We start from the raw sequence: 13,273 nt of genomic DNA on the forward strand, positions 1-13,273 counted from the left end.
AATTATTATACCATTATCGCGAAATTCAACAGCAAACGCAAGCAGTCAATTTATTCGCATTGCGAAATTGTATTTGCCTGATTTATTATTTCACGGTCCAACGATGTTACTTTCCATATTATTAATATATTGTCGTCAACTATTGAGCGTTGTATATACAAACAAGACGTATTTCCTATAGGCAAGTTGATGGATTTCGCCACCATACTTTATTACTTTATTGTGCAGGAGTCCTCATCCAGTATTTCGGTATAACTACCAACTCTTTTTATACGGTGGTTGGACGGTAAATGTTTTCTTATTTTTTTCTTTGCAGGACGGACTGCTACTGCTATCAGCACGACCGATTGTCCTTTTCGTTCGCGATACCGTACTGACGCTTCGTCAGGTAAATATAATATTTCGCCATAGCCAACGAAAGTTAAAGTTAAAAAATGTATACACATGAGGACTGAGAAGGTAAAATATGTGTATGATATGATAATATACGGCCGTCTTGCCAGTTGCCACAAATTCGTCGTCGCCACTAAAACCGCAAGCATCACACCGGCGGCGGCGGCCAACAATAACAACAACAGCGTGCGCGCGCTCGTGTGTATATTATAACGGGTAATATACACACGCCAAACATGGACATGTGCCAGCGGCTAGGGCACTGGAATAATATGTTCTGTTATAAATCTAGTCTGGTCGCTCACAAACGTGAATGAGATTTGACGCAAAAAAAAAATGAAATAAAACTCTTTGCTTTCTCGAAATCGAAATATATATAAATGATCGGACGGGCCGCAGATACCATGTGCCTTACCGGATGCATATATACAGTTTACTTTTACTCGAAATAATAATATGAGCACTGTGTATACCATTTTTTTCTTACTTTATTATCATTATTGTTATTATTGCTACGACGTGGAGGTCAATCATCGATCAAAGACTTTCGCGTGGAATCCTTCGACCCGCGGCCCATATTGCCTCGACTGCGCGGTGTGTTTAATATTATATCATCTTGTACACACACACACATGCAAGTTCCGTAGTTTATCATTTTTCATCGAATCACTGCGACATCATCGTCGTCGTAATTAATGTGGCTGCGGTTGCCCAAATCATACTTGTGTTCACTATTAACTGACTTATGATTTCATATTTTGTTTCGCAGTATAATGAGATATACTCGTATTATAGTTTTTGCAAATAATTTGTAATTACAGATGTGTGCGTACGTGTGGTTTGGCCAACAGTTTACTATAGTAATATTGATTTCTTTTTATCTCGCTACTATGACATGTATATAATAACATATACATTATTGTTTTGTCTCTCTTTATGATTCATATAAAAATAGATATTATAATATTATAGAAACGATTTTTTAATATGAAAACAAACATGTACGATCAATATACCGCGAGCTAAGATAAGAATCGTATTTTGTAAGACAATTGTAGTTTACCTACCTATAAAAAATATTAATATTATTCTAAAAGTGTGGTTTAATTTCCAAATTCAATCTATAAACCTGTGTTTATCATATGTAAATAATATTTTAATATTATTTTTAAATATTTTGTTAATTTTTTTTTTATGTAACAATTTTTAATTTTCTGGAGGAGTTTAACGAATTAAAACTGGTTGAATTAAGTTTTCAAATATATGAATACACACTCATATACTGGCACATATATATTGTTAATGAACAAGAACTTCTCAAAAAAGTTTTCGCAAGTGCTTATAGATAGAAGATACTGATAAAAATCATAAATCCAATGCGCTACTGCGCATATTTATGAATCATGTTATTATTATGTAATTATTATTCATTGCGATTTTAAACTAAACCTATAGCAAACACTTATTAATATTACATATTTTATTAATTTAATATTATGCACATTATAATATTATGTTTATTTATAAGTGCGTATACTTTTTTTCTGCTCTAACGGACTGTTGGAATATTTTATCCATTAAATTCGTAATAGCGTTTGTAATATAACCAACTCGCACACGAAATAGTAATGTTTTTAATAATGTTTAGTTTGTATGGATATTTATATATAGGTAGAGGATGCGTAAAATATTCTCGGGGAAATGACCTATAGCATTTTTTTTTTCGTAACGCGCCTATGAATACAGGTGTTTTTATTTTATATGTATTTGTACATCGTCCACGAGACGTAAACCGGAAAACGATGATTTCAATAACACCTGTTCATCATCATCGGGAAACTAAAGAAAGTCATTGTATTCTCCGACCACAGCGACGTATAGCGTGAAGTTATATATATTTATACATATATTTTTTATCACTAAAAGCGGTAAAACTCGCGTCAAAGCGGCTAATAAATTATGTACGTCACTGCAGTGGCATATAAATAATATAATGTATAAAGCGTGTATGATTCCCGCGTGTGTAAATGGCCATTCGTTTACGTTATTATTGTGTGTCGTGGGCTGCAAATACACGTACAGAGTTTTATGAGAAGTTATAATATATCTGACTAAAGTTGCGTTTTCCCATACGTGCCGGAAGTGCAATTTCAAAACCCTCGGGGCGCAATCGGTGCCTCCTAATCTCGTATCCCTTGCCAACGATTGTAGACATTGCGAAAATTACAAAACAAAAGCGTTGGTTTGCGACAGCACAAGGATATAAAGAGAAGAAAGAGAGAGAAAGAGAAACAAAACATCGTCGCGTATTTCGAAACGTCGTCACGGAAGGTAAATGGTATAAGATTTTCCTCCCCACGCTCAACTGTGTAGAATTCGAACAAAAATAATAGGGGAATTTAACCCCAGTCACTCATCAAACCGGTCAAAAACACTAGAAGTAATAACTATTATATAGGCCTCATATATTATATTATTATACCCGGGAAATATCGAAACATTTTCTAAGAGTGGTATAATATTTTATGTACGACACATCGACGTATAATGTCGTGTAGTCCGCTGAACCGATATATAATTAAATATACTGTTATATATTTATACAATCGTGGAGTACACATGAGAAAGCATTTAAAGAACAGTGTGATTTTTTTTCATGTATTTTGTTTTGTTTTGATTTTTTTTTTTATTGTATCACACGAGCTGCGGCATACGGATTGCGAATATGTCGTGATGGGCGTGAAACGGTAGACAGTATTGGGTACGAGGTATGCGATTATATATTATTATGCAATTGGCTCGCAAACCACATACACAGAGACAACGATATATAATACTTTAGCAAACATACTTATAACGCATACATACATACATACATACATACATACATATATATATGTATACTATTCGCTCGTCGGTCGTCGTTCAGGCCACTAGTTATATTCATTTGAACACGGTCAGAGCCTAATTAAGGATTTGTGCCGAGATCTTATAATGGACTCGCGCTTCGCACCTCACGTCTGCCGTTATATATATATGTAAATATATAGAGATATATAATGTATATTGTATATATATATGGATGAGATTTTATATATCAGAGTGTATATTATTATTATGGTTATAAACTATATATGGGTACAAGTATACAATATACGAAAGATTATATCCGGCGAATATTTACCCCAGTTTGACCTTGGTGGTACACTTTTTTCTCTTCTTTTTAAATCGTCACCTGTGAAATTGAAAACACTTGTCCCCAGGCGTCGTCATTGTGCACTTGCAGATAATAATAGGTAATATATATTATTGTACATATTATTATAGCTGTTTCCATATCGTTCCACAACGTAAAATATGTATAATAAGTAAATAGATGTGTTATATATAGACCTGGCTTATAGTATGTATATAGTGGCATATTATACACCTCCCATAAGCTCATTATCTTTTCTATTAGCTCTCCGCTGCTGCTGTACATGGAGTTGCCGCCTTGGCCTGGTTTTGTGCATAGGTAGATTTGTATTTATATGCTCGTTGTATTATTATTATATAGTGCTCGATCGGTTCCTATTTTGTTTGTCGCCATTGTCGGTATAATCTTTTCGCGCTTGTATTTAATACATATACATACAGATACACATATATAGATATATATAGCTATCCCAAAGTCATAAAACGTAAATTACCTACCTACCGTCGTGCACCGAGCAGGAATATAAGCGGCAGGCGCAGAGCGTGTGCTCGAAACGCATATTACGCGCTATATCTTGACTCGCCAGCGGCGAAATTTTATACGCTAGTCCCGTATAGAATATGACTACCGAACTAACTGTAAGTTAGTATAATAGTCATCTATCTCTATATACGCATAATTCGACTTCCATAATACTCCTACACTTTCTTTACACTACGCGTTATTTGACCGTATAAAATAAATTTTTTTTCTTAAATCGACAGCTGCTTATAACGTATTATTATACCCAACTACGTATAATACACTTTTATTCGAAAATATCTGTATATAATACATCAAACTCTAAAACTCAACTATTAATGATGAATGAAGATTGGAAAGACAAAAGGTAAAACAGAATGAAGGGAAAAGAGAGTGTACGAAAAAGAGAGAACCTAATATGTATTTGAGCGTGATGGTTAACGCGGTGAGATGTCCGGGCGGCGACGGGAAGTCGGAACCCGTCTATATAATAAAGGGTGTGTCAGATATAACCCCCATGTGAATTTAAAGTGACGTGACTGATGAAAATCTTTGAAACAAGATTCGAGAGGAATAAAAGACCTCTTTTTGTGTATGTGTCTGTGTATGCGTGTACAATACAATCTTTAGAAAGCATTCGGCGTTTATACATATATATTATATTTGATCGTATAATTTTATTATTAAATTACGTATCTCTATTCGAGTAAAATCTAATATACTGTCATTTACAAATACTCATTTCCGACCATACACCACTCCGTTATAATAAGTACATATTAATCAACGGTCACCGCTGCGCGTTGTTGCTTAGCATAAATCGAAAGCACCGAAAATTTTTTTTCATAAACACCGCACGAGAAGAATGTCGATTAATGTGTCTTAGCTTCAAAAATCCTAGTAAATCGATGATATCGCGCTCAAACACACTTGATTTCTGATGATCCGAGTACGCGATAAAAGCAAACACCACCAGCTGCTTTCGGCGTATATAATATGTGTCTGGCCATGTCAACGTGTACCTACGCGTATAATATGGCTGTAGGTGTATATATAGTATGTATTCATAACATAATACATCAGTTGTATAGTAGCTGTTGTAAATATGTATATATATCTATAGAAAGAAATGTATTATGTCCTCGGGTTATTCGTGTGTTATCAATCTTTAAACACTCACCGCGGTATAGTTTAAATATTGAAAATATGAAAAGCCGCTCCTCATAATAATAACCCTTTTTTCCACACAAATGTCAAAAGTACTATTAGCTCGCCAAAGAAAAACCGTCATCCTGTGCGTTTTCTAAAGTCAACATAATATTTAAATAACCTCGTGTATACGATAATACCCATATTATTATTATGTATAGAGATGCGGATAAACCGTGTGACAGTTTATCTCGTACACACGTGAGTTCCTGAATGTTATTACTTATTATATACAATAAATAAATAAATATATATATATATATATTATCGTGTAGTTGGTTGTTTATATACCTATTGAATCGTGGACGCATACATTCTATGCTTATACATTGACATGTCGAAGAGATAACGAAAACACTCAATCATAGCGGCGTTGTAAGAGCTTTTGAAATAATTTTATCGTCTGCGGCATTAATAATATTATTATTATTATAATAATGATGATGATGATAATGATTATCAACGTTAATAGAAAATTTATTTATCTAATGACATATAATTACGAATACGATCTATAAAACGCCATATGTTTCTAAATCTGCGTATTTACTTTATTACTTACCTATACATTATTAATGCGATGATAATCATTAACTGAATAAAATATATATTATACCATAATATTATATATCAGCTATACTCGCCTATTTGCATACATTATACCTATAAACGTATTTTGAATGAAATTTTATGACTAAATTTCTTTTTACTTTTTAACTACTACTTATCAATTTCGCGTGGTAGTACCTATTTTGATATGAATCTGAATCAATGCATTATACATAATAATATATTCATAAAAGTGTGTAGTATTATCAAAGTCGACATAATATGTATTTATATTATGATGAAATTTTGAATAACATTTTCAAATATATAGGTCCTAATTATTTTTAAAGTTTCTTTTTCACGTATTATATATACAAATGACATTAATTTTTATGTTGAAATGTACTATTTTTCATTAAACCTGTCCGGCCAAGATGTTAAATTACTTTTTATGGCGGTACATTTTTTTTTTATTCCATATAAGGTGTTATTGGGGTCTTGATTATCCAAAATAATGTACTACATTATTACACAATTGGCAACTTACCATGCATTTCTCGTAGACATGTATATGAAGACAAGCATAGAGGCGTGTGTACGTGCTTTTATTTACTGTAGTAAACAGGCGCCATAGGATTCCACAACCGCGGTTTGTTGTGTACCTATTATATATAATATATTGATACAATTAACAAACATTGGAAATCAACGTCCCGCGTTTACGTAACGGTTTAGTTGTACGCGTGCGTAAAAAAATAGATAAGTACAATAATACATAATATTATGTAGGTTATGGCATCGTAATACAATAATGGGGAATTTCGTTGATGTAAAGTGCGTTAATGATTGAAAAGTTATGTGTAATTATAAAATCTTGGTTACCGCTCTATAGCTACATGCATGTATAAGCATTGGTTTTATATATTTACATTTTTATTGTAACGGTATTTGTGTATATGTTTTTTGTATGTTAAATAATAGTGCACACGAAAAGGGCAAATAAATATAACTACATAAAATTATAATGATCGCGTTTCATAACGATATACGTTTACACCTATTGTAAAATGCTACATGATCGTTATTAGCATAAATATATTATTATATCCGACAAAATATGTATTTCAGTTTCAGCGGGAATAATGTTGATCTACACGAGTTACGACTTATTACGAGTTTATAATAATATTATTATTATCGGGTAAAGGTTACGCGACAAAGTGTAAAATGTATACGAGTATATAATACATGTATGCATATATTAAACATTTATATATATATATAATGTTCTACAATATGTTGGCGACGAAGGCGATATTACATAGAGGCGTACCTATGTATAATTAAATGCGTTAAAGGAATGTTTTTATATATGAAAAAAAAAATTTAAATTTAATGATCACAATTAAAAAACTTCCTACATTGATCTCATTATCCGTTTGTCGTAACCATGAAAATCGTCTTACTTTTTTACGTTTTTTTTTACGATCCACCGAAAAATGATTTATTTGTCGATCATTACGACACGCATATAGTCAGCGCGGCGTTCACGTCCGGTCCTACTATACATGTATACCAGATACCAACCAGATGTTTGTTTTTTTATAAAATAATAAATTACAATATTATTATTTGTATTTATTCCAGGCATAACAGCTATGATACACCACCAGAAGCAGTCACAACAGTCCTATCAGAGTACCTAAGTCCATTTGTGACCTATCGGAAGACGTTCTCACATCGGGAATACAATTTCCAGGTAAATTGAAAACATTGAATAAAAAATTTAAGAATGTATTTTTTACTGGTTGGCAGTGACGGCAATATAAACCACTTCCCTAATACGACATAATATTATAATATATATAATATTAAAGTAATAATATTTCTAAGACACGGATTTTGTATCTGTGGAGGTATTTGCATATCATTATGCGACGCTTTCTCACAGTTAACGATATACCAGTTCTATTCTATGACAACCTAACACAACATTTTTTTTAAGGTTTTAATTTTTATGTTAAATTTTTATACAATTTTTGTACATTAAACATGAATCTTTTTCATATGCATCACGCATAAACAGCAAGCAACATATAAATGTATCGTGATCGTTCTTACTGCACTTTGTACATAAAATCTATTCTTTAATGTATTTATATTTTATATTAAGTTACAGTACTTATAATAATATTATTGTGTTGATAATTTTATTATATTTTATTTAAAAATATTTGTTATTTCATTATAATAAAATCATTGTTATAGTACTTGAGACTATTATTGACACCGGGACCATAATAATATAATTTATTATATTAAGTAACACGTCCCATACTATTCACCGGTCCAGTACACAAGCTGCACTTGAAAACGAATTGGGTACAAAAAAAAACACATTTCCGTGCGTTTAAAAAAATCAAAAATCAGATTGTATGGATAAGAGCTTAGTATACATATTATTATTATATTATATTGTGTACGTGGTATGCCCTATTATAATATAGTATATTACGGTTGCGATGGCAATATTGTTGTTAATTCGGCGACGAGAGTAAAATAAATAACCCGCATCGTTTTATGGTGCAGGGGAGGAGAGGGGACCTTTTTATTATTTTTTATGTATATATATATTATATGCTGTTCTGTATAATATGTAGTATGTATACATGCATTTTGTATAGGGCAATATGGAAGTAATAACAAAACTTCCTAGCAGCCTCCGTCGTCGGTGTTCGAAACGAGCGGGTACCGGAAACTGCGAATAAAAACACCGCACAGATGCGTTCGTGTATTTCGCACGCGTATAGCTCGGGATTATTTTACTCAATTTTTTACTACGACCTCCCGGTAGGCCGTAACAATATTATATTTAGCGATTTCCCGTCGTCTCGTTTCAACTGTATATAAGGAGAACCTACGGCTTACTGGTAACTACACACTATTATATAAAAAATGATTCATCAAGCTTGCTCTCCCCCTCGATGTTTTCCTTAAATTATATATTTATTTAACCTCTAATTTTTGGGAATTTTTAAATATATATATATTATTTAAAACCATATTTCGAATATACTTCAAAATTTTTATATTCCCTATGAGGAGTATTTTGTGATAGTACTAAGTATTTAATTCTAAATTAGAAACAATCACATTTTATCGTATAATGTTAAGCATATTATTTTTTTTTTTTTAATGCTGATGTATTTGAACTAACTAAATAAATATTTTAACTAGTATAGTTTCTAAGTTATTTTTATTTTATAGTTGCTGAGATCAATATTATAGTGCTTAATAGTTTATCAAAAAAATTAAATCTAGTCACTAGAATTTGGTTTTTATTTTACTTTGACAAAAATAAATTTATATTAACTATAGTTATAGAATAATTATTTTTCCTTTATTATCTTTTAACTCCATGATATCATAGATCTATTATTCTTGGTAAACAAAGTTAAATAAAACAAAAACAACTTTTTCGAAATTTGATCAACTATTTGAAAAAAGTTATGTTATTAATTATATGGAGAAAAAAGGTGGATTCTTATTTGATAAAAACAGGTTGATATTACTACTGCCACAGGACAGTTTATCAATAAAAAATTGTATTATAATCTAAACATTTGAAATAATAGTTTTTAATAGTATGCTTAAAAATTTCAAAATACAAAAATTCAATAAATTCAATATTAAAGGAAAATCCGAACTGGGAATAAATGCATGCATGGTAAATCGCTTTGTATAAAATACGCGAAGATATTTCATGTTTTTAAGACGATGATCCCGAAAAAACGCGTGTTTTTGATAAATATACTTATTCTATAAGGCTTCAAAATTATGGATGCGTTTTGTATTTGCATGAGGTCTTTCGCACGTCCAGCGAACTTTTATCTATTTGTTTCCCGCGTGTTTATATCGTAATTATTGTTGTCGTTTAACGCACCGTCTGTATATCTTAGTAACGATATATCACTTTCTCCAAAAGAAATAATAATAATAAAACCGTCAAAGTCTTAAATACATGAGATCCATATCTACGACTCCGTCACTGTGCCTGTTAAATGCGTTCAATGTTTTAATAACACACGCGTCCGGTAATGTGCGAAATTTAGTAGTAAACCATATTTCCTTTTCATTTTATTACTTTAAAAACGCAGTAAAACAAATGGAAAAAAAATTATATTAAGTATATTTTATTTATCAATTTTAGATTAAAGCCGATTGGTTCCCACGTTAATTTATAAGAAAACGGTTTTAATTTTTTCGATCATTTTTCATTTGTTATTCTATATTATGTACTTTCATCATATAATTAAGATATAATATCATATAAACTTAAGCTCCTCCCCCTTTCCACGATCGTATTTTTTATTTTTTTTTTAGATTTCTCGACATGCGTTCATATTATTCACTGCATATAATACGATTTAAGCAAATATACCTAATAGGTATCTACCTAATTTAGTATAGATATTACCTATACTGTAGTATTGTCTTGTCTACTTATGCGCGGGTAGAGAAATTTCAACACAATTATTATATTATGATCGTGAGCACATGTCTGCACACATATATGTACATATGAAAATTTCTCGATCCAAATAAGTGTATTAACAATTCGCTGCATATTATATTGTGTTACAGGAGCCGTGGACCGACAGGGTAATGCGGTAATATTATGGGTCGAAGGACAGTCTGAGCATGGCTCGGAAACCATGTCAGACGTGAATGCGGCAGAGCTTATTTTGTACTACGCATCTTTGAGAAACAGGTAAACATATCAGAAAGTAACACTTAAGAATCTTAGTATTATTGGTGCAGACGTCATAATCAAAGTTATTATCAAAGTTATATAGTTTTTTAGTAAAAACTATTTTCGTATTACATTTTGGAAGGTTCAATCTCTATTATATATTACATAAATATTTATACATATTATTGAGTATAATAATAATTGTAATTATTAAATTAATATAGTATAATAAAATATAGTGAGTGCTCACGTAACAATACGCACTTGTAAGACGTATCTATATTATACTCACTTTGTCTTGCGGACGTACCTATTTATTATTTATAATAATATTTATATAATACCTAAAATTAATGTATTATATTAATTTGTGTATCCCATGTTTCGTTGTAGGAGAAAAATATGATGAATAATCATGATATAATATTGCATATTAATATATAAATATAGATTATTATTATTTATTAACAACTGTACTAAAGCATATAGAATGGCTACAGGATTTGTTTATTCACCACACGAATCATAGGATACACAAAAAATGCTTTTGTGCGAAAATATTACCATGATAAATATATTATATTATTATACAATACAACGCGATGTGTATAATTAATAATACTAGGAATGTATAATATATATATATATATCAATACCACTGAAACAATCCGATTCGTCCTTGCCTTAGCTGACCGTGCGGTGACAGTGACTAGTGTAGGTATATAATATTATACTTCACGCCATTGGATTATTCGCTCGCATAACGATGACGGCAACAAATATGTATGTACATATAGATTCAATATTATATATAATAACGGCTTCTAAGACAATAAATATACATAAGGCGATGGCCGTGTCGAAATGACGCGACGCAGTATACCAATCAAAATCTAATCAAGCAGCTTGGGGACACCGGTCGGATTGTTTTTCCTTTTCGTTTTTAATAGAGTCGTGCCCGTTCATGACCTACCCCGTACACTTTTACTTTTAGCCGGACGGACACGTCAATAAGCATACTGTCATATTATATTATGCTTTGCCGTTTCAATTTCTTCAACACGAAAATCCATGGATTATACCGTAATAATAATAATAATATATTCTATTAGGTGGCATGGAGATGCAATTGCCCTAACTAATATTATTACAGAGGAGAAAAACTCTACTTTTGCACCTTAAAAACTTATATAATGCTGTATTGTTTTATTTACACCAACATTTTCAATTTGATTTCCTATTGTATGTTACTAATTATTATTCGAAGGTGTTTATTCTGTTATATTTTTTCATATAAATTTAGATGTTATTGTTATATCCTTTAATTTCAAACACGTATTACATTAAAAACCTAAATTAATGGGACAGTAAATAATTAACTGATGAATCTACCGATGTAGGAAATCTCAGCTCATTTAAAAAAACACTTTATAATATTTGAAAATGAAACAAAAAAATATATGATGACAATTAAGAATTTTTTTATAATTTATAATTACTCTATACATTTTTAATTATTTAATAAATTCTCAGTTATTTTCCAAATAATTATATAATGGTTTGTGTAAAGTAAATTTACATATCAAGTATGAACACATGATTTAATAATAAATAGTTTGAATATTAATTAAAATCATAATTTTAAAATTTTTCAAATAAATTAACCTTTTTTTTTATTAATTATTACTTATTACGTATTGGATTCCAGTGCTTAGTGGTTTTTAATACTTCCTTGAAAATCACGTTAGAAAAATTAAATCTTGAAGGATTAAACCAATTAATTTTGTTCTTGCTTTATATCCAATATAATACGAATAAGTAATATAATATATAAAACATGATCCGTAGGTACAAGTTATTAATTTTTTTACGTAATGGCGTTCACCCATGTTTCATGCTCTTGTTGTTATGTGCTCACGCGTCTATATAATAATAATAATGGAATAAATTGTTTTAATTATTTTCCGTTTTTAGAAACGAAAGGAACTCGTCGTTGACCATTTTGGTGCACGAAAATAGCTACACTAGCATAGAATTCGTTGATTGTGTGTTGGAACTGATAAAGGTAATAAGCGTGACAGAGTCAATAATATTTCATGCCTTACAATGGTTTTCATTATTATTATTGTTATTTTATTGCGCAGCATCAAGTTTCCGTGGACAAAGTAATTTTTTGCACGAAGCGAGACGCAGAAGGAAACCGACTAAAATACAGCCAAATTCGGGTAAGAAACTTTTCACGCGTATTTTTTCGTAGTAAACACAAGTACAAACCGTTTTAATTTTACGTTTCGTCAATGTAATTTCTTTCAGTGTTACGCCGTCAATTCATACAACGGGCTTCTAGAGTTCTTTGAAGACAGTCAGATTCCGTCGGCTTGTGGCGGCCCGTACACACACAGCCAACTTGAATGGATTGATTTCTATAAGGTTTGTTTGCATTATTGGCCTATATATACTTATATGAGTTATGATTTTAAACACTAAATTACACATGTGCACATGTCTATACAAATGATTAATAATCATTTGTGAGAAGAAAAACAAAATTATTAACAACGACGTATTATTCAATTGAAAAGAACGATTAATTCGTTATTATGTATATCCCTTGCGATAATTGATCAGAAGTTAGTACTATTTTATTTTTT

General features: G+C 30.9%; 1 protein-coding gene across 1 annotated transcript in view; it reads left to right on the forward strand.

Annotated features, from left to right (window-relative positions):
* Positions 1-13,273, forward strand: part of LOC113552374 (puratrophin-1-like) — a 159,294-nt gene that overhangs the window by 107,667 nt on the left and 38,354 nt on the right. Inside the window, 6 exon segments of the mRNA XM_026955246.1 lie at positions 7,517-7,560; positions 7,562-7,628; positions 10,514-10,640; positions 12,597-12,687; positions 12,767-12,847; positions 12,936-13,052. Coding sequence (XP_026811047.1) covers positions 7,517-7,560; positions 7,562-7,628; positions 10,514-10,640; positions 12,597-12,687; positions 12,767-12,847; positions 12,936-13,052 — 527 coding nt within the window.

This window comes from Rhopalosiphum maidis, chromosome 2 (genome assembly GCF_003676215.2).
Source record: "Rhopalosiphum maidis isolate BTI-1 chromosome 2, ASM367621v3, whole genome shotgun sequence".
Taxonomy (NCBI): Eukaryota; Metazoa; Arthropoda; class Insecta; order Hemiptera; family Aphididae; genus Rhopalosiphum; species Rhopalosiphum maidis.